Here is a 26,612-nt window from a genome sequence, read left to right on the forward strand (position 1 = left end):
AAACCCCCCCCACCCCCGGAGTCCGAGGTGGGCCATGGCGCAGAGATGGTGGTTTGCTCCTATGAGTGTCCTGCCTTGACACCTTCTCCTGCTATTATTGTTATTATTATTACTAGTCATATCTTTATTATTATTATTATCATTTTTATTGTTATTATTATGCTTCTCTGTGTCTCTCTCCCCCCCTCCCTCCTTCTTTCTCTCTGAACCCGATCAGTCAAGGCCATTGGCTGCCCACCTAGATCCCGGTTCTGCTTGATGTTTCTTCCCGTTAAAGGGGAGTTTTTCCTTGCTGCTGTCGCCAAGTGCTGCTCATTGGGGAATGTTGGGGTTTGTAAATTAAAGAGTAGAGTACAGTCTAGACCTGCTCTATATGAAAAGTGACCCGAGTTAACTTTTCTTATGATTTGGTGCTCTATAAATAAAACTGAACTGAATTGAATACGAGATTGTTATTATTGTTGAAGTGAACCCAGGTGATAGAAGTCGTGAACAGGCCGATTACGAATCATTAAAGTGGATCTGAGCTGGATAAAGTGGGGAAGCACTTCATGTTGCTTCAAACAAACTGAAATCTGAGTGCTTTTAAAAAGTCGACGCTTTCTAGACTCACGTCCGTTCATGGTTCAACTTTTTAACTCTCAAGATAAACAACAGCATCAGCAAATGTCCAAAAAGGAAACGCTGTCTCCTAGAAATGATGTTTATGTACGAATAAATTGCAACAGTTAATAAGTTTTGAAGGAAATATAATGCAGCCTGAATTACTTTACTTTACTATTTCAACTAGGCTGCAGGTTAGGTATGCAATCTGAACCCAGCACAGGAACGGCGGCCTCCGCCACTACAAATAAAAGCTACTATATCGAGAGCTAATTACTGAACATAAATACTGAATGGGCGAAAATTTGATTAAAATCTTAAGGATTGTAACTTTAAAAAGGACTTGAAAACTTTTTGCGTCAATCAGCTGTAAATTGACTATCGAGTGTTCCATTTTCATGACCTTTAAAGGTATCGCTGGCGTCTTGCACCTCTGACATCACAGTGTTGTCAAGACTCCCTCAATTGCTGCTTTGCATCAGTGTGGTCACTCCCGCTTCTTTTATTCATAAATTCCGTCGATAAAAGCTCAGAACGCCTCACTGAAATCCAAGCAAGAGAAGCACAACATGTAATTTTGACATTGAAAACCATTTACGATTATGTAATCGCACTGATGATGTCAATGGCGATCAGAGCCTTTAATAAAAGCCAGAATTCAGACAGTTACACAAACATTAGATAATGACATCACTCAGGAAAACATTACGGGGCCTTTACTGGACGCTCAGACCACAAACCACTAAAAACATAAAGTCAATAAGGAGTGTGTGGAGAACACAGCATCAGATACGCTGACGGACGGACGGACGTGAACAGATCAACAGATGAATTCAGCTGCAAGAACCAGATTAAGAAAATAGTTTTATCTGTTTTATGATGCAAAAAAAGCCGAGATGCCAACAGGCGTTTTGGAATTTCTCTGAATCCTCATGTGTCCCATCAACGTCCCACACTAGCAAAATATTTTGCCTCAAACTGTGCAGCTGAAGTTTTCCTTTCTTTGCTGCTCTGAAGTTACGATGTTCGAGGCTGTTTTCACTGACTCCGTGCTGACAGCTCGTCCAGTCGGAGATCTGTCCAAAAGAAAACTCCTGTAAAAAACCCCGGAGGACGAGGTCAGAGCCGTGACATCGGGAACCCTCTCTCCTGTTTTTACTGCAAATTCTTTTCAATCAAGAAGGCCTCAGTGTTCGGACCGGGAGGTCAACGGTTCGAATACTCGGGAAAATCCGGGATGAGAGAGAGAATGAGAAACTGTCTTCTTCTCCTCCTTTCAACATGTCATTTCCTCCAGTACTGAACTACAGCACCGCAGAGAGAGAGAGTTCTGGCACTTTCTAGTTTGTTCTCATCGTTCCAGTTATCTGATGGCAGATTGTTCACATTCAACATGACACGAACTCACAAATTATCACTGATAATTTATCTTTCTCCCCCTTTGTGTCAGGCTTTACTTATGTCTTTCCTTTCTCAACCAATCTGAAGGCTAAAATGTATTAAATGTACTTAAAGCTGCACTTTCTAAAGCCCAATCTGATTTGAGAAATAATTTGTTGCTGATGTGGTTTTTCCACAACAACAAGTTCAGTCACCCAGTAGGACATTATAAAAAATTACATCTCCTCCTTCACTGTAAAGTTCATCCTCAGTGTTTGCATACTGGATCACGATTGGCTCCGAACTAGCTGTGATGTCATGAATCCTGCTCGTAGGTTCACGTGTTAAACTGAGATTTAAAGTGAACTCGGAGAACCTTTTCCTCCTTCAGCAGATGAATGTGAAACATACATCATTCTGCACAGAGAAGAAGAACAAACATCCAACCGAAGGAACAAGAAGAAAAACATGTTTTCGAGCGGAGGAGGACGTTAAGTAAAAGAAACAATGACACAGTAGAGGAGAGTCAATGTTTGACTGATAGGATGTCAGTGTTTAGTTTGGGATTTTTTCCCCCAGGTGACCTAAAGAAATAAATAATAGATAGATGATTTGCAGATAAATGATCCACCTCTCTTCTTCTCTCCTTTCCTCTGATGTTTGTTTGCTTCTCTTTGTTCCTCTTCTCGTCTTTATGCTTCTTTCTATCCTTCCCTTCTTTCCTTCTTTTTACTTTTCATCTTTCCTTCCTTCCTTTTTGTTGTTTATTTCCTTTTTTGACTGATCTGAAACTGTAAGTGTATGAAAATGGTCTTTACCTCACTTTAAATACTTGAGTACATTTTACTGTTAATTCTTGTTTTTACTGAACTATAAAACACTAACATAGGACAGTAAAGTAAGTAAATAACTACATTTTGGCTTCAACTATGGATTATTTTCATTATTATAAACATAGTTTATTTTCCCAATAAAATCCATTAATGATTCACACAGTAACAGCATCAACAATTACCAGACTTCAAGGAAACATCCTTTAAAACTCAACGATATTCAGTTTATTATGATAAAAAACAGAGAAAAGCAACAGATATTCATATTTGAGAAGCTACCAGAGAGTAGTTGCTGTTTTTGCTTGAAAAATTAATTAAATGATTATTCAATTATCAAAATTGTTCAATTTGTTGAAATGTTGAATTTTTTTTGCTTCCACTGTTGTCAAAGACGTTCCTACTATCAGAATCTGAAATCAGAATAAATAACACTCATATTAAAGTAATCTTTGTGTTAAAAGCTCTTTCTCGTGACTCTTTAACACAGAGTGATAAAGCTGCAGGTCCGACAGCTGCAGATTTATTCCTCCATAAAACTGAGACTCAAACAGCGACTTCTGCCTGGAAGGAGGATCAATTTGTCGAGCCGTAAAATACTGCAGCACCAGAAAATCCTCTACCGGTCCGCCCGCGTGTAACGGCAAGTGTCTTAATTAAAACTGGCCCTTCCTGGACACCATAGACAACATGACACAAGCTCCCCTGATTGGCTATAGGACACACATCTCTTCCTGTTTTGGGGAGCATCAATAAGTGAGTTTAACAACCGGTGAGTTTTAATGGGATCTGTGTGTAAAGCTTCTTCATCAATAGGACTAATGACCGGTTTAAGCCCGGCAGCCGATAAACTGCCGATGGTTAGAGCCGGGTGATCGGATCAGCATCTCTCCAGGGCGGAAGGCTTCAAAGGCTGGTTCGAGACCCCGCAGAGGGACGCGGCTCGACTCTGCCGGGTCCAAATACAACAAAGATGTTTCAGTCAGACTCAGGCAGAGCCGGAAAACATCTTCTCGTCTGCTTGTCCATATATTTATCTAGTGGTGTCGTTCAGTCTTAAAACCAAACCAGAGCTAAAAGAACTATCAATACTGGACTAATTGATTAATAATTTAGTTTATTAAATGACAGTAACATTTAGATTTTATGTCACACAACCTGCAGAAAAGAGCAAGAGCTGCAGGAGTGTAGTGAGTAGAAGAAGAAAAGGAAAAAGGCTCTTCATCACCATCACCATCATCGTCTTAGTGATGAGACATTATAATATGCAGATTAATAAGGCAGACGTCATGTTACAGGTGAAGAGAGGCAACGACTTATTTGTCCTTTACGTGGATGTTAAGAAGAAAACTGTACAGATGCATTTTCAATCTATGCTCAAAAAAAAACGTGTGGAGTGGAAAAAAAACGTCTACGCTTGGCTGAGGCAGAGACGTCGGCACGTCGATGAAAGCAAAATGTGACAAAGTTCAATGTAAACAGACTTAGTGAATAAATGACGTAGGTGAAGCGTGTTGACTTAAACATCAGTCAAGAAACATCACATCTGTAACGTTCCTCAAATGAACACATGAAACTAACAGAAACGTCATATTTCCATCACGTTTTTTTTTTTTTACATCTGATCTGATCTGATCTGTCAAAAGTCGTATAAAAGCTTTCGTGTCTCCAGAGGAAGCTGTGAGAAATGATGTCACTTGTGTCGGCGTCGGTTTGAAGAAGTTTGAAAAGTCAAACAATCTGTTAATGTGAAGTTAGAGAGACCTCTGCAGCTCCTCATCTCTGCTAGCAGCTACATTAGCCGCTACTAGCATAACACAGACGAATGTCTGACTGAACTGCCTGTGGTCAAGTTGCATTGTGGGTAATGTAGGCACCAGAGAGAAAGGATATCACCGCTTCTGCTGCTTCATGATGATGATTTAGGAGTGAAATGATAAATCTGTGGAGTAGCCCTTTAATATCTGGAAGTGATTGACAGGTGAGATCTCTCTACTCCACATCTGAACTGATGAAAAAAATATTTCCAAAGTTCTCCGTTTTAAGCACAAATCCCAACATGATGAGCTCCCTGCTCCTGCTGGACTTGGCCTATAATGTCTCAGATGCCCCCCCCCCCCGCCCCCCCTTTTCCCGACCTCTGACCCCCAGACCCTCAAACCACCACCTCCCCTCCCCCCCTCAGCTTCACCTCCTCCCTCCTCCTCCTCCTCCTCCTGACGTCCTGCTGCGGTCAACAGCAGAGAGACTGATGTCCGGTCAACCGACGTCTGACTGACCTTTACCAGCTCGGCCACGAGGGACTCATCTATCTCTCCGCCCTCCCAGCATCCTTCACTCTCTCTCTGTCTACCGGCATATCCCTCGCTCTCTCTCTCATGCTAATGCAGCTGTTTATAACTGCCACATTGACTTTCTCCTGCCACTGTATGTAAATACAGTCTGCTCTGATCAATGGACTGAGAGGTGACATGAAGCCGACCACAACCGCACACGCATACAAAAACAACACCGTAACGCCAGGAACACGCCACCACGAAGCAGCAACACGTAAACAACATGAACAGGAACGGTAGAGCGTGTGCATGTGTACGCGGTTATTTCACTCATCGCTGTGGACGGAGGGAAGTGACAGGAAATGGTTCGTAATAAACACTCAGCAGGAGAGTTGAAGGTGAAGCAAAAGACGCTGCGTGAGGCGAATTTGAGTCGAAAATCCGTCTCGGAGTCGTAACTCAGTCAAATCTGAACACGCAGACATAAAATCAGTCTGACTTAAACATCACTAATAATAATAATAATAATAATAAATCTCCATAAATCCACTTAGAAACCAGAGAAAAATTTCAGTATCACAGTAATCCAGTGATGGTCATCTGCTGATTTAGCAGTTTTAATGGTGCCGATTTGTTAAAATCTAAATAAATATCTGGGCTGAGAAGAGGATGTCACTATCTACCCGTAGCTGACATCACAGCAGCACATTTGATGAGCTTTAATGTTGGTTTTGTTTTATTTTCTATGGTTATACTGGTTCCCATACAGGCCTGTATGTTGGTGTTTCAGTGTTTCCAACCATCAGATTAGCAAAAACATTTTTGACTTCCTTAATTTTTGCACAAAAGTCATTTTTCACACTGAGATGATCCAAAAAAAAAGTAGCAAAGCAATCACTGAACAGTCATAGTAATAAACATGACCCCACTGGTAATGTTCAAATCCAGTTAAATCCAGTCTGAACGCACATCAGAACGTAAACTGACAACATCTCTCTGCTCTGCCGCTCGTCCGTCCACTCACCTCCCACAGGTGTCGCGTGTTCCTGACGGCTCCGGACTGATGTTTGTCCACCAGCAGAGGGACTCCCTGAAACGGACCGATCCAGGTTCCCTGAGGGATCCTCTGAGCCGCACAGATCCCATAACCCAGACCAGGAACTGTACTGGTGCACAGACACACCTGCACACACACACACACACACACACACACAACAGGGACATCAGGGTTGAGAAAACACAGAACATGTCACCAGGAAGGAGGTCGAACGTCCCGTCGTGCAACAGCCAGTTAACAAACTGATGTTCTGTTCACATGTAACACACACGGGTCCACGCTTTGCATCAGCGGTGAACAGCTGGAGGTTAAAGGTGAGCATAAGTTGCATCATTCAGCTGATAATTATCCTCATTATGAATTAATCTGCAGATTATTTTCTTGACCATCGTTCGGCCAATAAAAATGAAGCAAACTGTCCGTCTTGTTTTTCTTTGTTTTGTCAGTTTAACAGTCCGAAACCTCAAAATATTCAATTTACGGTGAGAAAAAGCAGCAAATCCTCACAGAGGAGAAGCTGCAACCAGAGAAAGATTGTTAGTTTTACTTGGAAATGAATTTTAAGATGAATTAATTTTCTGTCTTTCTTCTTCTTTTTTTTTCTGCAAACCTGCTAAACGTGTTTTTATTTGAAGCTTTTCTGTGTCTCTTCTGTGTGACAGGAAACTGAATCTCTTTGATCAGACAAAAACAAGACATTTGAAGGAGTAAACATGGACTCTAAGAAATTAATAACAGACATTTTTTTTTATTATTTTCTGACATTTCATAAACAAAACAATCCACAAATGAATCAAGAAAATAATCAGCAGATGAATCCATAATGAAAATAATTGTTAGTTGCAGCCTTGAACTGATTATTGGTGACTGAAAAACACACATGATGTCATCAAAACTGTATCAAGTTATTAGATTTTGTGCATGTTGTCAGACAATTAATCAATAAGTTCATTTCACACGACATCAAATAAAAAACTTTGTAAAGCTTCATGTGTTTTCATGTTAGTTGAATCAACAGATTAAAAAAAAAAAAGCTGTAATTGATACTGATGTGATGAAAATGATGCTGAATATCAAATACAGATATTTGTTGAGTTATTACACTTTTTATTTAAAAAACGTCACTAAACCCATAACATTTTATCAGAAAATCATATTTTTTTATTATGTGTTTTTATTCTAATTTTTTTAAAATTGCTTTATGAGAAAGGAAATGCTGTAAAAATATAGAAATATTTATTTCTAGTATTTACTTTTTTACTCGTGTTTTTGTTAAATCATAAATGAGCCTCAGTGGGCTTCACAGTCTCAACGTCTCCTTCTTATAAAATATGATCTGTATAATAAGTTCATGCTCATAAATGTGGAGGAAACGTGTTTTTTTTGTTGTGAAATACATAATGTAGACTTGCTTTTAACTGCGTGACAAAAGACAAAACAGACAGGAAGTTCTCACCTCTCTGGGCAGGTCTCTCAGCCAATCAGGGACGTCCGGCAGGGTGACGGGTGCCGGCGTGCTGCTGGTGCCGACGAGCCGCCGCAGAGAGTGAAGAGGACCGTGCATCGGACACTCGCCGTTCCTGTTGTCTGCACACATGTCGCAGCCTGCAGAGAGAAGAAGAGAGAAGAAGAGATTTCACTGACTTTTACCTTTTATAACAAAAAAAAATAAACCCAACAAAACATTTTTAAAAAAAACTAAACTCCTCCAGTAAAACGATGCGTTCAGGTGCTGAACTCAGATTTTATAAATAGTTTGACTCTTTATGTTGTTTCAGCTGAGTTTCTCTTTCCTGAGACAAGAAACGTATTTTAACATTTAGACACATTTTTAAAACATCAGTTTAACACATTTCATGAAACAGCAGAGAAGTTAATAATGTGAGATTATAAACATATAACATTACTTCAATTCACACAACAGTTTAAGTATATTTCGAAGTACTACAGCTCTACAGCACTACTAACTGTGTTTTGCTCTGTATATTTAACAGTATACTCCTTCTATATACTATAAGCCTTTGTTTTATTTCTTCCGTTGCTGCTACTTTTATATACTTATATAAAGGCTTTAACAATGTGTTGTATTTTAAAAGCTTGTTATATTATCCATTGTGTCAAATCTTCATCTGAAAAGTAACTAAAGCTGTCAAATAAATGTAGTGGAGTATAAAGTTTAAAGTAGCATCACATGGAAATACTCAAGTAAAGTACAAGTAGCTCAAAGTTGTACTAAAGTACTTGAGTAAATGTACTTATTTTCTATATATATCCTCAAAATAAAGCCTCAGTCAGTGTTTCTGCGCCTCTGGTGGACGTGTGAGTACACAAGACGACAGGAAGCAGGATTACGGAGTCGATGTGGTCGAATCTGTCCTGACGAAGCCCAAATGAGGGAAAAAAATCCTCTCTGCAGTGTTTTTCCAGGTTAAATGTGGCGAGCAGCGTATTGCTGAGAATTAGCGAGTGTCAACATTTACTCAGAGATGCAGTCTGACAGTAATGGATGTTAATTGACTGTAGCAACATAATGAGAGATTATTATCTGAACACAAAACTCCCACAGAGCCAAACAGAGCACAGAGAGGCTGAGAGGAACAGGATGTCAAGGAGGAGGGTTTTTTTTTTTTTTTGCTTCTCTTTTTCCCAAAATTAAATATCCGCCATTTAAGAGTGTGACAGCTACTTTAACACCATGATTGATAGAAGTAAATTAAACTGTATTATGCTCATTTATAAACCTCAGCATGTAACGCAGGTTCACGGTCGAGTAAATGGGAAAAATTTTTTACAGGCTGAATTCTCCACGATCCACTTTATTAAAACTGATATAAACAAGGACGTCGTTTTGATTTCAGCTTTCAGTCAGACGTCTGATGTGAACTTTTCAAAACCACCAGAAGTCTTCATCAATAAGAAACGCAAAGAGGGGGGGGGGGGGGCTGCAAAATAACATATCTGAGCAGTTAAAAGCTGTAAATGTGTCGTCTTTCCTGCCCGTGGATCTATTTTCTCTTCCTCTCTTTCAGACTGATGAACTGGCTGTGAACTTGTTATGGTGTGCTCTCCTCGCTGCCCATCATTCAAACTCAGTATTCTGTTACATCCATCGCCCAGTGTTTAGACAGCTCCGCTCTGCCTCTGATCTCCGAGCGACCGGATGACGTTTCCAGTGAAAACGTCTGCCGGCACTTTGGCTTCTTCTGCTTTTGTGAAGCGTTTTGTTCCCACAAGCTGACGACCGAAAAAAAACGACCTCAAACATTTTTATCTCCTAAAAACTGATTTTAAAGTCTTGATGCCCCTAAAATTTCATGTCTTGAGACTTTTTTTTTTTTTTAAATGGGCAGGAGTTTGATTTGACACTTTTTATTTATACATTAAACTCTTCACTGACTCTAATCCGGAGCAATAACTCTAACAGTAAAAAAAAAAAACTGTAATTTCCTGAGCTGCCGTCAAACAGCGAGAAGGTCGAGGTTCAGTAACAAACTTCTGGACAACAAAACCATCACACTTCATAAAGACCATCGCTGTTCCGCGTTTGTTTCCAACACAGCTGTGAGTCCAGATGAGGACGGACCACACAGAGAGGTTATAAACCCACACTGAACGAAGCTGAGAGTTATCATCAATTTTCTTGCCTCTTTTGGGTCCTAATTCTGGTTTTCTGCTACATTAACTGTGCTGTTTTTCATCAAACAAACTCTGATAAACCCACTGAACACTACCTGCCCGGCAGCAAACAGCAACATTAGAGACTAGCTGGTGAATAAAGTGGAACATCTAGCAGTGAAAGAGTCGTTTCTCAAAAACACCTTAAGGCTAAGATTATGCTAAAATCCATTTTACAAACCTTTCTAAACAAAAAGGATAAGGCTCATGTGCAGAGCCAAACAATGAATCGATCTACATACAAGTACTGTGTGTGTGTCAAAGCCTGATATATCTTATTCCTCTTTGCCGTAGACCTCCGTTATTGTCCAAAAACTATTAAAAACATGTCAACGAGCCACACTGTTGCACTGGGTGACATGTTTGGTCACATTTTCAGTCTCAGGAGAGTAGTTCTGTGTAAGGCAGACACCACTGAGCATGTGCGGGAACACGGTTCTGTTTACAGAGCTTTGTTCACAACCTCTGGAATCTGCACCGAAGTAAATTTACAACGTAGCGGTGCACTTTTCCCCAGTGAATGTTTGTTTGGTGGCTCGTTCAACAAGCTAAGCTGCAGGACAAGACGTGTGTTCGTGTTTGTGAGTTAGATAAGAAGGAGACTTTTAGCAGGAAAGCTAATGTGGGTTGTGTTGAGGAGCAGGATGCAATCAGGCTCAGTGTGACCGTCTGCTTTGACTGTGATTAAAACGACACGTTATCGCTTTATGTAAAGATTTGATTTGCTGTATTGAAATAAAGGCTGCAGCTACATTAACAGATGATGAAAGTGCATTTAATGAAAATAATGTAAAACTAGGGGGCGCCATAAATTTCTCCTTTTTGGTTTCTGATTTTTTTTTTCTCAAAAGGAGAAAACAGGGCGAGTGATTTATTGAGCAGATATGCTGCTGTAGCAGACCAAAAAAAAACAATTTAATTTCAGATGGATAAGGAATTTAAAAGTGTCTTAGAAAACTCTCAACTTCTGAGATTGATCGTTATAAAGAAATGAGGCACTTATATTTTTCCTCAGGAAAACAAATCTAAAAGAGACATTGTTGGACCTACATTCACCAGGTGACGACAAACTCGACCCCAGAATGAATTATGTCCGTCTGCTGGATGTGGAAATAAGCAACAGTTTGAAAAGCTGATAATATATCAGGTCTTTTTTTTGCCCCTAGAGGACAAAAAAATGTATTCAGATTTATAAAATGTTAAAATATTAATTGGAAAACAGCAGCGAACGAGTCAAATGTGGAAGTTTTATGTGTAAGAAGCTGTTTTACTAACAATCAGAGACTGAAAACCAACCAACAGATGATCACACCTCTGTATGTGTGTGTGTGTGTGTGTGTGTGTGTGTGTGTGTGTGTGTTCGTCCAACTTTATTAAATCACAATAAAACTATCAGCTGACATTAAATCCAGATGTAAATCGTAAGAATTGATCTTTTTCTAAACCAGAACACATCCCAGCTGTGCAGCAACTTCTACTCATAAGTTTTATTTCTCTACAAGATCAAAACACGTCTAAATTTATTGAATATAAAACTTCACCAGACTGTATGTTTTCTCCTTATTTCTGAACTCTTCATTCCCTTGAAAATAAAATAGACAAAACTATGATATTTGATTAAATTTGGGTCGATTTAGTTATTTTTTTAGGTTATTTCACTTTATAATTGTGGAAAAAAATAACACGTCTCCTTTTATATTTGTCATAATTCGAAGGTTTATTCTCATGAACAAAAGTTTCCAGTTTTTTTTTTTTTTTTTATAGGTTTTTTATTATCACTCATGTCAGTTTTATTCCAAGGCTGTAATGGGTTGAGTTATTCTTACAGGCTGCGGATGAAAAATATCAGTTTAAATAAGGTGGAATTGATTATGTGAGAATCTGAATTTGTGATCCAGATGTAAACAAAAATGAGCTCCATTCAAACCACAAGATCTGAAGCTGCGATCGCTTCCAAACTGATTGACAACTCTGTTAATACTCAGATTAAAACTGGACAAAACTGTGGTTTTATTCAGAGCTGTGTGTGTTTAGAGGAGGTCGTGAGGTTCAAATCCCCTCAGCGACTCCACCCACCTGCCTCGCCTCCCAACGAACCCTTCAGCTTTTAAGCTCTGTTTAGTACGATGTATGTTCGGCTGTATGATGGATCAGCTGTGTCAAGTGTGAGAAAACAACCCTGATGATGTCGCGGTGATGTCATCGGGGTTATCTTGGTTTTTATTGGACAAGTACAGACGGATTTATAACAGAAAACACTGGAGGTGTGTAGTTAAAATATAACTATGTGGATGTTTCTACAGTATCAAGCTGCATTATGGGAAATGTAGGACTCAGTGTGTTTTTTTAGGGAGTTTGACTCATTCCAGACAATAAAAGGATATCTCAGCCTCGTCCAACTTTATGGAAATGCAACATTAAATCACTGGAGGAGCCTTTTGAAAAATAAAATTCATGAAAAAAGACATTTTTATTTATTCATCTAACTGTTTTAAATGTAAGTTAAATTGTATCTCCCAGCAACATGATCCACAGTGTTGTTTTAAAACCTTCTCTAGTCTGAAAGTCAAGTTCATTTTATTTATATACACATTTCATTTAAATGGCTTTAAAATCCAAGTAAAATGAGTTCCTAACTGCTTTTTAAATAAATGAGTCACATTTCAAGATTTTTAGTCTTAAGAAATATCAAAACGATGTGTTTTCTGTGTGACTGTGGTGTTCATGACTCTTTATGTCATGAATACGACCACAAAGACACAATTATATCAAGACAAAAGCATCTGCAGAAAAATGTATTTTCTGAAATGTATAAGCTGAAACTCTTTTAGTGGCACTTATGTTGTTAAACATGAAAGAGTAAAGAAATGACAGTGATGATAATTATAATAAATAAGGTAAAACTGTACTTTCAGTACATAAACAGTAAATGAAGTGTTTATAAGACACTAGAATATAAGCAGATATAAGTGTTTATTCATATATTTGTTGCTATAATTAATAACAACATATAGTAAAATAATAATAATAATAATATAAAATATGTCTTCATAGGAGATTTATAGCTGATGACAAACATTATACATTTATCTGCTTATAGCATCATCATCATGTGATATAAAACATTTCAATGTTTATATTCTGCTTATAAATATGGAGATTTATAAAGTAAAAGATTAAAAAGACAAAAATTATGACAAACATTCTTTATAAAAGTGACAAACTTCACTTTTTCGACCTATTTCATATTTTCAAATGAACAATTTTATTATTAAGATGTATTATTATTATTATCATTATTATTATCATTACTATTATTATTATTAGTGTAATTAATAATCGAGGTCGGACAGTGACACATGAGGTGTGTGTGTGTGTGTGACTGCTCTATCTACACCCACACACACACCCACACACACCCACACACACACATATACACACACATTCACCCCCCAGAGACCTCAATACGGCCGTGTTGGGATGATAAATAGCGGGCCGGTGGCTGGTGGATCGATCCCCTCCCCTCCTCCCTCTCTCCCTCACTTTCTCTCTTCCTTTTCCTCTCTCTCTCTCTCTCTCTCTCTCTCTCTCTCTCTCTCTCTCTCTCTCTCTCCACAAACACAAAACTATATACGGCAATTAATTCCTGCTTGTCCCTCCATCCCTCATCGGCCCTGCCGGCGCGTATCGACGCAGATTACTGCTGATGGTCCGTTTTATCACCGCGGAATATACAGCGAGGACACACACACACACACACACACACACACACACACACACACACACGCGCGCGCGCGCGCGCTGCTGTAACGCGTGAAAACCAGAAGAAACTGGAAGTCAGAATCACAACTCGACGACCTGATGTTACAGAAGCAGCTTATTATAAACCCGCTGATGAATTAAATATTATTCATATGTTACCGGCCTGTTGATGCAAAATTTAAAAAAATGAAGTTCATTATAAACCAAAATCACCGTAAAAGTCCAGACTGACAGAATAATCGTACATATATGAAAGGAAATCAACACTTTTATCTACAGTAGTGGCTCCACGTGAAACATGTTTATCTTCTTATAATTATGTCTATTATATTATAAAGAAATGACAGATTTTTATATGAAAAAACGTCATGTTAATTTAAAGCTGTTGAACCGCAAATTATTTTAGAAACATGAAAAGAAAAAGGTGTTTAAAGTCATTACTGAACAATTAAAGTAATATTCCAGATACATTATTAATATAATCTGCTTTTAAAACAATTAATACACACGTGCTGACTGCTGAACCCTGCATGTGTGCTACATGAATAACGATCATCAATATTATTGGATTATTGTTTCATCAGGATGAAAATCTTTTTCAGGAGGATTTTTATGATCCGGATTCTTTACGGAGATTAAAAAGAGTTGTTTTTTTTTAAAGTTTTATAAAATGTGATTCGATGAAAGTAAATAAAAAATATTCATATTATAAAGATGTTTCCCTGCAGCTGAAACTTAAACTTAAACAGGCGCGAGACTTCACTTTGATCTGCACGGAGCGGTTAGTGTGTGTGTGTGTGTGTGTGTGTGTGTGTGTGTGTGTGTATGGATATTGACAGCGCGCCGTCATGCGTAAAAGACACACACACACACACACACACACATACACACACACACACACACACACACACACACACACACACACACACACACACACACACACACTCCCCGCTATCTTCTTTAAAATCTCCTCAATCTGACGCAGAGGTTGCGTAAAAACACCGACTCTCTCACACACACACACACACACACACGCGCGCGCGCGCACGGAGTCACAGCAGATATGAAATAATGAAGGAAATTCATCCGGTTCAGAGTTAAATTATCGCGCGTTTTATGGTTTGTTTTGCGGATGAAGTTGTTTACTGGAGACAAACAGTGAAAAGGCGCGCGCGGTGCAGCTGATAAAACATTTGTTTGAAATCAATTTAATTTGATTAAAAAAGAAAAACGAACAGAAAAAGAACAAATCTGTGTTCTGGGTTCTTTTTCTGTTAAATTTAGGAAAAAAACTCCACTGAAATCAAACTAATATCCAATCAATCGATCGGTTTGATTGGAGTTTAAGTGAGATTAATCATTAGAGAACGCGCGCGCACACGCACACACACACACACACACACACACACACACACACACACACACACACACACACACACACACACTACAGTGAGCGTGTTGTATTTCCATCCTCTCTCTGGTTAATATTAAATCGGAGCTGCAGACCTGCTGCTGCTGCTGTTTGAGGGTTTGAACCCCGGCCAGGCTGTTGACCTTTGACCTCTGACCTCCACCCCCCTCCATCTCCTCCAGCTACTGTCCAACACAGCAGCTGTCAAACCAACTGTAACATCTCATCTTTCTAAATGAAGCTCAATAAAATCCAAAATTTGACTCATTTAATAAAAAAAACTTTTAAATGTTCATAAACTGAATAAATTGAAAAAAAAAAAGATTAACTAAATTAAACTTTGATTAAGTTCCTGTTAAAGACGGTTTCACACTTTAAACTGATGCAAAATGACTTTAAAAGTGTGAATCATTTATTTAAATCATCATTAACTCTCCTACTTTATTTTATAATCATTGATTTAAATAAACGTTGATCTCTGACTCTGTGATTATAAATATATTATAGAAATATTTTTAAATACACTGTAAATTCTTGATGAAACATTTAGAAATGCAGTGAGAAAAATATACATAAAAGTCTTTATAAATGAAGACTACTGTGAATCCCTTTGGGAATATTAGAATAAAATACTAGAAATAAATTTTCTCATGATATTTAATAAATAAACTAATGATGCAACAACAGATTAATTATAGTTCAATAAATCACAAAAAAAAAACAGTCACTATAAACTCTTGACTCAGCAGCAGCGCTCAGAGTTCCTGCAGAAATATTTTATAAACACGAAGCAGCGACGATGAAGTGAACTTATTAAACTATTGATTATCACTGCTGGGAACTATTATAAGAATATTAATAAATAAAAATAAATAAAATAAAATAAAAGTGTCTCAAGGTCAGAAGTCACCACAGACACAAGCTATGACCCTTTGAACTTTGACCCTTTGGGAATATTATAAGAACATCACATGTGAACACGAGCTGTGACTGACCTGAGTGTGTGTGTGTGTGCGTGTGTGTGCGTGTGTGTGTGTGTGTGTGTGTGTGTGTGTGTGTGTGTGTACGTACGGTTGTTGAGTTCTCCTGTGTGGTTGCTCAGCGGGATGATCTCCATCCTCTGCTGTCCATACAGGTAGTAGTCCAGCTCCTCCGACGTCAGCTTGAACCTCGCCGTCGCTCCTTTGCCTCCCTCCTCGCCGCCTCCGCCGCCGCCGCCGCTCTTCACGCTGGACGACACCACCCCCACCCCCCCACAGCTCTGCTCTTTGGCCTGATGGAGGAGTCCCGCCGCTGGGTTGTGACTCTGCTGGTTCTCCGGTGGGACCACCACCACCAGATCTCCTCCTCCTCCTCCTCCTCCTCCCGGTCCTCCTCCTCCTCCTGGTCCTCCAGGCCCGGCGCACACGGGGGCCAACGCCTGCCCGAAGAGAGCGATCTGCTGGGGCACGGGCAGCTGCGAGAGCCCTGCGGAGGTGGAGATGGAGATGGAGGAGGACGGGGTGAGAGCTGCTGCCGCCGCCGCCGCCGCTGCAGCCGCCGCAGCCGCCGCCGCTGCTGAAGAGGACGCTGAGGACGAGGACGTAGAAGAAGAAGAGGAGGTGCAGTGCGTGGAGGCCAGGAGGTGGCTGTGCAGGCGAGACGGGCGCAGGCTGTCCACGGGGATGGAGAGGCGGTCAGGTGGAGGCGGCGGGGCCAGAGGAGCCTTCAGCTGCGCCTGAGGGAAGAGCTGCTGCCAGTGCTGCAGGTAGGACGGGTCCACCTTCAGGAAGGCCGAGCCGCTCGGGTCGCCCGGCTTCAGCATGGCTGCGGCCCGCCGGCTGCTGGAGGGGAACATCAGAGAGGACGAGGTGTCAATCATCAGCATCACAACACACACACACACACACACACACACACGGAGCCTCAAATCTGTTCAATATGTGTTTGAGCTCCAAACACAGAACACACTTCAAACACATGTGGCACGACGTGGGTTTACGTTTGAGACGCCAAGTCCCATTAAAAAGATGTTCACTACTTCAGGTTCACATGAGACATTTATCACATTTAAAAAAAAAAGACACAAACACACTGAAACGCTTCACATGAATCACAGGATTCACACATTAAACTCACATTTCAGGTGTTTAAATGAGACTAAATCGGAAGTTTTGTCTTTAAGTGACTCTCTTTAAAAGTGTGAAACTGATCCTTCATCAATCCAGCAGCTTCCTGATTTATTTTATTTTCACACTTCAGGTGTTTAAACTTGATCACGTAAAACCTCGTCGCTTCATATTCGATCACATGACGTTTCTGTTAAATTCACATCAACACCAGACGAGACGCAGATATTTTTTACCTGAAGTCTGATCTGATTTCTACTTTAAATTTTCTATTTTTTAACTTTAAATTCATGATATAAAAATCTAAACACACAGATATGATGAATATGTTCAATATTTCAAACTGTAAATTCTATTTAAATTGAGTGTAAAGTGTAAAGTGGAGCCACAGAGTTCACATTTAAATCCAGTCTTTCTTATTTAAAGTGACACTCTGACTGTAAGTTGATCCTTTTTTTTTTATTTCTTCTTCTTCTTCTTCGTTGGATTTAGATTTGAAGCGTTTATCTGAGTCTGATTCCACCTGGTTTCCTTTCTTTCACGTCTTCGGTTTCATCAGAGTTCATGAGGATAAAAGCAGACGCAGACTTTATATTCTAAATGTATATTTGTGGTTTTAATTACAAAATAAAAGGAGTCAGACGCTCACAGACGAGGTCTTTCTTCATCTTATTCTGATAACTTCACTGTTTTAAGAGAAAATACACATTTCACTCTTCCGGAGAAGAGAAAGTTGAACATTATCTTTCATGAAGATGAATTTAATTTAAACAGTTCTCTCTCTCTCCATCTCTGTTTGAGATGTATATGAAGGTGGTTTCTATTCTTTCATCTCTCTTTTTGGTAGAATTTGATAAATAAATATCCAGTTACATCCTGTTATTCCTTTAAATGTCAGAAAAATAAAGCAAATATTACAGGAATGAAGGCATCAAAGTCACCAAAAACAAGCAGAAATTTAAGATATTTGCAGTTTAATCTAATGATCTTTTAACCTGCATGAGTCTCTCACATGCAAAACTATTTTTTTTTATTTTAAATGTTCTGCTCATTCTTTATTTTTTTTAAAAACAACGATGATTATAAAGTCTGTCGGTGCAAATAAAAAAGTGTTAAACGCCTTTTCTGAGACATAAATGTGTGTAAAGTGTACAGCCAGTAAAAGGCAGGATAAACTGACTTCAGCCTGGTTGACCCTCTGCTTCAGCAGCGCTGCTCTGCTCCGCTGTCTCGGTCTCGGATGGTTGTTTAGCGCGGATTTTACGCACGCCAAGCGCAAAAAAAAAAAACCCCAACAAAACGCACCAAACGGAGCCAATAAAAGAGTGCACGCGCACACACACGCTTTGGATAAGTTTACAAAAGGTAAATCAGGAGGAGAATAAAAGTTTCAACTGAAGGGATAAATAGATGGTCCTGGTTAGTCCAACTCAATCAGCGGTCCGGCGTGCGGTCCGTAGCCGAGCAGAGGCAGCGGTCGGCGGGTAGAGACGCGGGGACGCTCCGCTGGGTTTTTTTTCCTCCTCCTCCCCCCCGGAGTTTCCCGGGATGTTGTGCCTGTTTTCTGTTTTTTTAAAAGTGAAAGCTGATGAAGAGCAGATAAAGCTTACTGCTGTCAGAGTGTGTGCGGCTCCTGGGCGCTGATTTCCGGGCAGCGGTGGAAGGTTTGTCCCTCCTCCGGGCTGCGGTGAACCATCGAGGGGAGCCGGGACAGTTTCGCTGCGTCCTGCGCGTCTCCGGAGCCAAAACTACCAGAGCAGCTGCTACGTGAGCCTCTCTCTCTCTCTCTCTCTCTCTCCCTCTCTCTCTCTCTCTCTCTCTCTCCTCTTCCATTCACTTTCCCTCTTCCCTCCTCTCTTACTTATCTCCTGTAGTCTCTCCCCCTCTTCTTATCCACACGTACTATTTCCCCTCTTTCTCTCCTTCCCTCTCTCATCCTTTGGCTTTTCTGTTTTTCTCTCCTTCATCTCTCTCATCTTTACTATCTTTTTTTTCTCCAGATTCAACTCAGTTTAATTCAATTGTGATGATCTTTATTGACATGAAGTACAAATGTTCTTAGATTAAAATCTTTCTCTTTTAATAGTCTCTCTATCTAGAACTGCAGAGAATATAAAATTCTCCAGATTGTAATGTGTTCTGAATGTGATTTTAATGGTTTGCATGCAAAATTACTGCAGTGACTGTAAGTCATATTTATTCATGGAGTCCTGTCTCACACTAGTGAATAAACGTTTAATTGTTTTGTCTATTAAATATCAGACAAATGAGAGTTGAAGGTGATGTCATCAAATGTCATGTTTAATCTGATCTAAAAGATATTTAGTTTTCTATCATGTGTGACACAGAAAAGCTTCAAATCCTCAAATTCCAGAAGCTGCAATCAGCAAATTTTTAGCATTTTTGCTTAAAAACGATTATTCGATTATGGAGATGGTTGCCAGTTCTGTCGATCAGTCGTTGCACCTCAACAATTCATCTGAGTTAAATGACAAAATATAAGCTTTTCCTGATGATGGGACCCAACAAAATAGTTATGGCTGCTTTCTGATCTGCTGCCTCCGTCTTTATGGTTTGGTTGCTGAAACTCGTCTGGTTTAAGGTAAGAGGAAAGATGGCGGTCCTGATCTAAGAAACCAGCGCAGCAGACAAGACGAGAACAACCGTCTCTGGTGTCAAAGTCAGACAGTTTATACGTCCAACCGCATCAGTTCGCTGTCCTCCTCCTCTCTATAACGCTGAGATCAGACTACGTGATATTTTTGTCTTTTCCAGATGGTCGCTAGGACAGATTCTTCTGGTTCTACTGGACAACAGCGTCAACAGTATATTATATCAGTTGAAGATCATATTCTATAGTTTTCTGTCAGTATGTTGTGAAACGTCCCAGATGCTGCGTCTGTTGTCTTTCACTATGACACGCTGTAGTGGACAAAATGAGAATTTATCACAGGATACTCATCTTTCATCCCGATGTCTGTTAGGTTGGACTGTTATTAGGCTGATATCACATCAGGCGATGTTGCCAGACCGGACTGACAAGAAGTAGAAGCCTAATCAAAGCTTAAAACCCGCCCAGTTGTCACCAAACTCATAAAGGACAGATGGTGGAGATGGAAAGATTCTCATGTTGGCAACTTGTGAGCGTTCACGTCTTCAAACAACATGAGACGGTTGTACGAGTTCAGAGTCGGTCGTGTAAAGATTAAAACACTGTAGTGAAAATAAAGCAGCATATCAGTGACACTTGGGTTTAATTACATTGAACGCCTTTGGCTGACATGGCATCCATATTTATTTGGTTTTCAGGCACATCTGGATTTATTAAGCACCGAGTCAAACATTTTGGATATATTGGAGTTCTTCAATTTAAACGGGCAGATACATGGTTCGACCATGTGACTCCAGAGCTACAGTGGATTGATAGATCCGAACTTGCATAAAGTGGACTGCAGGAGACTGTTCACTTCCTGCTTCCAATCAAACCTACCAAATGTTTCAAACGATCATTTCAACCCCAAACCAGGATCTTTCATTAACCCTAACTGAGTGTTTTTGGTGCCTAAACCCAACCAGACCTCAACCACGGCGTCGCCACACCGTAAAACATCATTATTATCTAACAGTTATTTAAATGTGCTGCAGGAACCAAAGATACTTCCAGTTGAAATGCATCAGTTTGAAAGTCGTGTTGAATGTCACGAAACAAACATGGAAAATTCGTGTCCATGTAGACGAATCGACTGGTTCAACTGGTTCATCTTTGCATCACCTTGTATTCAACTTATATTCTCATGTGATTCTGGTTGCTCTTCGCTGCTCCTCATCAAATTCAGACTCCAATTCAAAGTTCTTGTGATCACCTGTAGAGCTCTGCAGGGTCAGACAGCTGCAGGTCTCTACGGTCCTCTGATCAGGGTTTGTTGGTTGTTATAAATAAAGTCATAAATAAAGATACTTCATCTGACTGACTGACTGTAAACCTCATATGGGAACATTTGGGGATTGTTTTGCTCGGTTTATGGCAGAAATGTTGCAGATTTGTCCATCGTCCACCTGAATGAGCTGCGATGACGTAAGTTACCACAAGACGAAGAGCCACAGTTGGTCCAGCACAATAACAAGCTCTCGCAAACATTGTGGAGATTTCTTGAATTTGCGTTAATTATTGCAATTGCGAAATCTCAGTTTCCCGTAGGGACTGGTTTACATGAACGCCATTTTTCATAACTCGTAAATTATGATAACTCGATAAATAACACGATAATTAATGGAATATCGCCAAACTTTTTGTTGGTGGAAACTGTTCAGTTGGTACAAAACGTCGCCCAAATTATCACATTTGACTGAAAACTGCTGACTTAAATAAAAAGTAGCCCAACTGGAAAACCAGCCAATCTGACATCAGGTTGAAATAAACTGGAATCTTCCAAAATGCAAATGTGTTGTTGAGTCTTGCAGTTTCATATTTATTTTATTTTACTGTTGAGTTTTATGTATTTTAAAAGGCCATCAACGGACGCGCGTTATAAACTAGCTTAGGCTATAAATGCTGTGGCGTAAATTCATGTTACTGTATATACATGTCCCCAAACAAATAAACATTAAATAAAGTAAATAAAACCGGATGATGACACACAGCTAATAAGCTACGATAACCAGTAAATCCAGTGACTTCAGTAATTCTATTGAAATAAACTGATTTAGATACTAAACGTCGCTACTGAGGAAACAGATCATCACTTCACGACCACAAGAGGGCGTCTGTCAGGAGACGTAAAGACCTGAAGGTTGTTTTAAATTGTCTCTTCTTATTTCTCTTCATTCATTCAAGTTTTTACTTTGATCCCTTAGATTTTTGTTTTTGTGACTGTAATCCATAAATAAATCACATCCTATCGTATATAAATTCATCTCCTGCGTGAACTTTGCACCAGTTTGTCTGTGTTACAATAAAAGTTATCATTATTACAACATTTATTATTATTACTGGTCTTGTAGGTGGTCGCCCTGCTGTCAGCTCACCTCAACCTCCCGACCAACCTGTGTGTGTGTGTGTGTGTGTGTGTGTGTGTGTGTGTGTGTGTGTGTGTGTGTGTAGATAAGACAGATTACAGCCGAGCTCATTGTGTTTTCTGGGTCTGACTTGTTATCCCCGACCCCAAGCTTTCCCACCCGTCTGCTGCACACACACACACACACACACACACACACACACACAGAGCGTCAGGCATGTGAAGCATAAAACACATGTGTGTGTACATCAGTCATTGTAAGCTGCTGTGGATAAGAACATCAGCTAAATGGCTGAAAACTGTGTGTGTGTGTGTGTGTGTGTGTGTGTGTGTGTGTGTGTTGTTATGACTGGCGTCGCTCTGACAGGCCCCATTTGTCATCCTCGGGACCTCTGGTGGATTGATAACGAACAAAAACACAAACATAAGCGTCTGAAAATGAACTCTCGTCGACTTAAAGAGACTTTTTCAGCGCAGAGGAATGTGGAGCAACAACAGGCCGTCTGATTGGCCGGGAGCGCCCGTTCAGGGTCGTCGACGGCCAATGAGGGAATCACAGGGTTGGTAGTTTGAATCCCGGCTTCTCTAACAGGCTTTATTTGTCACTAATCTAACAGATTTTTAACGTAATCTCATTGGACATTCACATCAAAAAATGTCCTTTGATGTCTCAGGACAGCGTGGACGTAAAAAAAAAAAAAAACGAGGACAGTTTTTGACATTTAAGGAAGTCGATTAAGGCCTCGGTCCACTTAAACATGTTTAGTTCCTTTTTTAGAAATCTTTATGGTCTTTTTCTGAGGAATGAGCTTTTAGTCGTTCCCGGAAAATAAGACTCACATCTCTGGCATCACAGTAAGTCACTTTAAATCACTTCACACCAGATTTAAAGAAATATTTCAACAAACCTGCACATAAAAGTCTCACCGAGAGTGTTATAGTTGGTGCTTTCTTTCCCATTTTCAGTCTTCTTTTCTTTTCTTTCTTTTTTTTTTTACACAAAGATTGTTATTGTGTATATTTTTATAGTGAGTGTTAAATGTGTGCGCAGTTTCCCTCTGGGACTGTTAAAAAAAGGAATCTCCAAACTCTCCGACTCACATTAAAAACAGTTTTATAGAGTCACAGCGATGAGTGATGAGAGACTTTTTATCGTATCATTGTTTGTTTATTGTTTGTGTTTTGTGCTGTTTTATGTATTTTATTTATGGGTTTCGTGTATTTTTTAAAAAGCACAGTTTAGGCTGTAAATGCTTTAGTGTGTGACATCACCATTCAAATAAACAATAATTAAAATAAAGTCAAAATCGAATCTTTTTCTTTTTATATACAAACTGCTGCCAGATTCAACTTTTAAATGTATTTTTACTTCAGTCTCTCATTTGGATCTGATGTATTATAGTAAATAAAACAACTGTAATCTATGGAGAGTAATATATATATATATATATATATATATATATATATATATAAATACTGTATCTCATGTTTTGTTTCTGCTCTCAGCATTAAAGACATTTATTGAAAGATTCTCAATAAATTCTCCTTGTAATTAAAAGATATTGAGCTCATCTCCAGTGCAGCTTTGTGTCTCTTTAATCTCTTCTCTTCTCTTTAAGATCATGAAGTCATTATTCTGTCATCATCAGAAAACAATGATGAACGGTTCTTTATACAAAGTGTTTATAGTGTTAAACGTCTTTACAGGATGTATAAAGTTCATGTTAAACACCTAAAGATATGAATTGTGATCATCGAGCTTCAGGAAGGTTTTTATTCTAAATGAAACTAAACATCATATTTACATGTTTTTATCCACGTTAGTTTTTCCTGCAGTTCACAGAAATGTTTTTACAATATTTGAAGATTTTTAAGCCACTGAGTGTTGAACAGTGACATCGTTCTCCTACAAGATCAGAAAAACATTTAACATCCACTCAAGAGTCACATATTTGTCTTATATAACTATTTCCTTAAACCTCAATAAAAAATAATATAAAAAAGAAAAACATCTGAAACCTGGTTGAAGGAAGAAAAATGAGATTAACTGAACTAGTTTGAATGAAATCGGTCTGATTTGTTTATTAAAAAGACTTTATTTAATAAAAGAATAAAACTTTCAGTAGGAAACAGTTCAACAGAAATATGATTCCCCCAAAAATAACGAAAAAAAAAATCGCAGCTTTATTCAGAATCAAAGCAGCGTTTACACCAGTCATTATTCCACATGTATCTACAACATACATGTGGAATAATGACTTCAGTCTGACAACATGTATCAGCTGGAGATGAACAGAACCAGAGAGTCAGATTACTCATCAGCTGTGACACAGGATGAGTCCACGTTTGAGGAAATATGTGCTCAAAATGTCAAGCGGAGGTTTTTCCTCGCTGTAATCATTCCTCCTGTTCATACTGGATATTAAAAGATCCTTCAAATGTGCTTTCAGTGTAAGTTAAACCCACAGTGTGTCCACACAGTCATTTAAAAGTCTCTGTGAAGCTTATATGAGGCTTCAGCAGTCTGAGTTAGTCATATCAAGTGGATATCTGACACATTTACAGTCTTTTTAGCATCAAATTCCCTCTTTGTGTTTCCCTGTTGAGCTGCAGGTGGAAGTATAGTAACAAAAAGAGGAACTTTGGCACTAAAAAGACTGAAATGTTGAAAGATATCTACTTGATTTGAAGCTTCATATACTTTTAAATACATTATTGTACAGAAGGAGGACTGTGGTTTCCATTGTAAGGTCATTATGAAGGGATCTTCTAATGGTCAGTATGAACAGGAGGAATGATTACAGCAAGAAAAAACAGCTTTAATGATCATTTGGGCTCCTGACTGTTGATTTAAGACATCAAGGAGAAGAGATTCAAGTTTTAACTGCTAAAGTCATCTTGATGTCACACTTTTTAGACTATTATAATATTAACTGATACAATTGAGCTCTTTAATTCAGTTTTTTCTCCTAAACTGATGAAAAATAAATTCTCTACATGTTCTAAATGTGCATAAACTCATATTTTTCTATTTCATCTTCATCATTATTAGTTCATAATCACAGTTCTTCTCTTTGGTCTGTTCAGGGATCGTGTGTTCGAGACAGAAAGCGTAAAGAAAGAAAAAAGAGAAACAAACAGCAGAGCAGGAGGAGTATTAGGTGTTTTCATCCATTGATTAATGGCTTTCTAAAGCAAAGCACATCGGAGAAGCTGGCCGATCAATAAATTAACTGCCCAAATTCATCATTTTCTACAACAAAAGCTAATTATTTAGACGGCTGCAGGAAAAGAAAAAAAAAAACAAACACAATATTAACAAGGGTTCATTTAGCAAAGCCGTGTATTCCTGCATGTGAGAACGCTGCTGTTCACACCGAGAGGAGGAGGAGCGTTCAACATACTGACAACAGATTTAAACGATCCAAAGCTAGTAGTAGTTTAAAGATTAATATCAGTGCACATATATAAGGAGTAAGTGTGTTGATGTGTGTCGATACTTGGAAATACGCAGCAGTGTTTTAACGAACATCACACCTGTAATGAGTGGATGATGTTTTTATTCCATTTCTAAAGCTTAAAACCAACCTACTTAAATGTCAAGAGCTGAATTAAAGGATCAGTCTGGTGATTTTCTGTATTTTTCTTATTGTGAACAGTAAAGTATTGTGTGTTTATCAAAGCCTGATATATCTTATTCCTCTGTTATTGTCTAAAAACATGTCAGTGAGTCACATCGCTGCGCTGGGCGACATGTTGCTTCATCATGAAGAGTTTGGTCACGTTAGTTTGTTCAGAAACGGCTCCAAAGACTAATAACAGCATCACGTTTTCATTCTCTGGAGAGTAGTTCTGTATACGGCAGACGCTACTGAGCATGTGCAGGGACACGGTTCTATTATCAGCTTCGTTAGCTTGTTGCGCTACGTATCACAACCTCTTTATTTTGTGCTACTAAGGCATCCGTCTTACACAGAACTACTCTCTGAGGACACAACCAAACTCTTCATGATGAAGGAACATGTCGCCGAATGCAGCGATGTGACTCACTGATGTGTTTTTAATCGTTTTTGGACGATGACGGAGGAATAAGTAGAGGAGTAGTACATCAGGTCATTGTTGGTTTGGATCCAAACATGAGATTTGTTCACAATAAGAAAAATATCCTTTACCTCACCAACCTTTTCTAACATTTATAAATATGATCAGATGAGAAACACAACCAACTGCTGATTTAATGCTCGTTCTTTATAATTATACAATATATTTGAATACACTTGTACTTCATAAACCACTGATGGGGCCTTTCAGGGGAGATTTAAGGAGGTTTAAAGGGTCAATTTCCACACTGGGATAAATGAGACCTTATTGGTTTAAATCCACAAGGGTTAGTTAGCACACAGCTGACGGTAATTCAATTAAAAACGCTTGCACACACACACACACACACACATACATACATAAATACATGAACAGCCCTGTAACCTTGGTGCCT

The 26,612-nt window shown here is 39.1% G+C and overlaps 1 protein-coding gene across 10 annotated transcripts in view; it reads right to left on the reverse strand.

Moving 5' to 3' along the window:
• Positions 1-26,612, reverse strand: part of prdm6 (PR domain containing 6) — a 132,877-nt gene that overhangs the window by 98,913 nt on the left and 7,352 nt on the right. For 9 of the 10 annotated variants that reach the window (XR_006398791.1, XR_006398792.1, XM_044333253.1 and 6 more), the window contains exons 3-5: positions 16,066-16,817; positions 7,603-7,751; positions 6,114-6,272 (exon numbers count right to left, since the gene is read on the reverse strand). Coding sequence is in view for 8 of the 10 variants with exons in the window: in XM_044333253.1 (XP_044189188.1) it covers positions 6,114-6,272; positions 7,603-7,751; positions 16,066-16,817 (1,060 nt within the window). In the remaining 2 variants the exon portion in view is untranslated. Of the gene's footprint in view, positions 1-6,113; positions 6,273-7,602; positions 7,752-16,065; positions 16,818-18,712; positions 18,854-26,612 lie in introns of those variants that run through there. The other variant, XM_044333276.1, reaches the window with a different exon arrangement.

The sequence above is a fragment of the Thunnus albacares genome, chromosome 2, assembly GCF_914725855.1.
Source record: "Thunnus albacares chromosome 2, fThuAlb1.1, whole genome shotgun sequence".
Taxonomy (NCBI): domain Eukaryota; kingdom Metazoa; phylum Chordata; class Actinopteri; order Scombriformes; family Scombridae; genus Thunnus; species Thunnus albacares.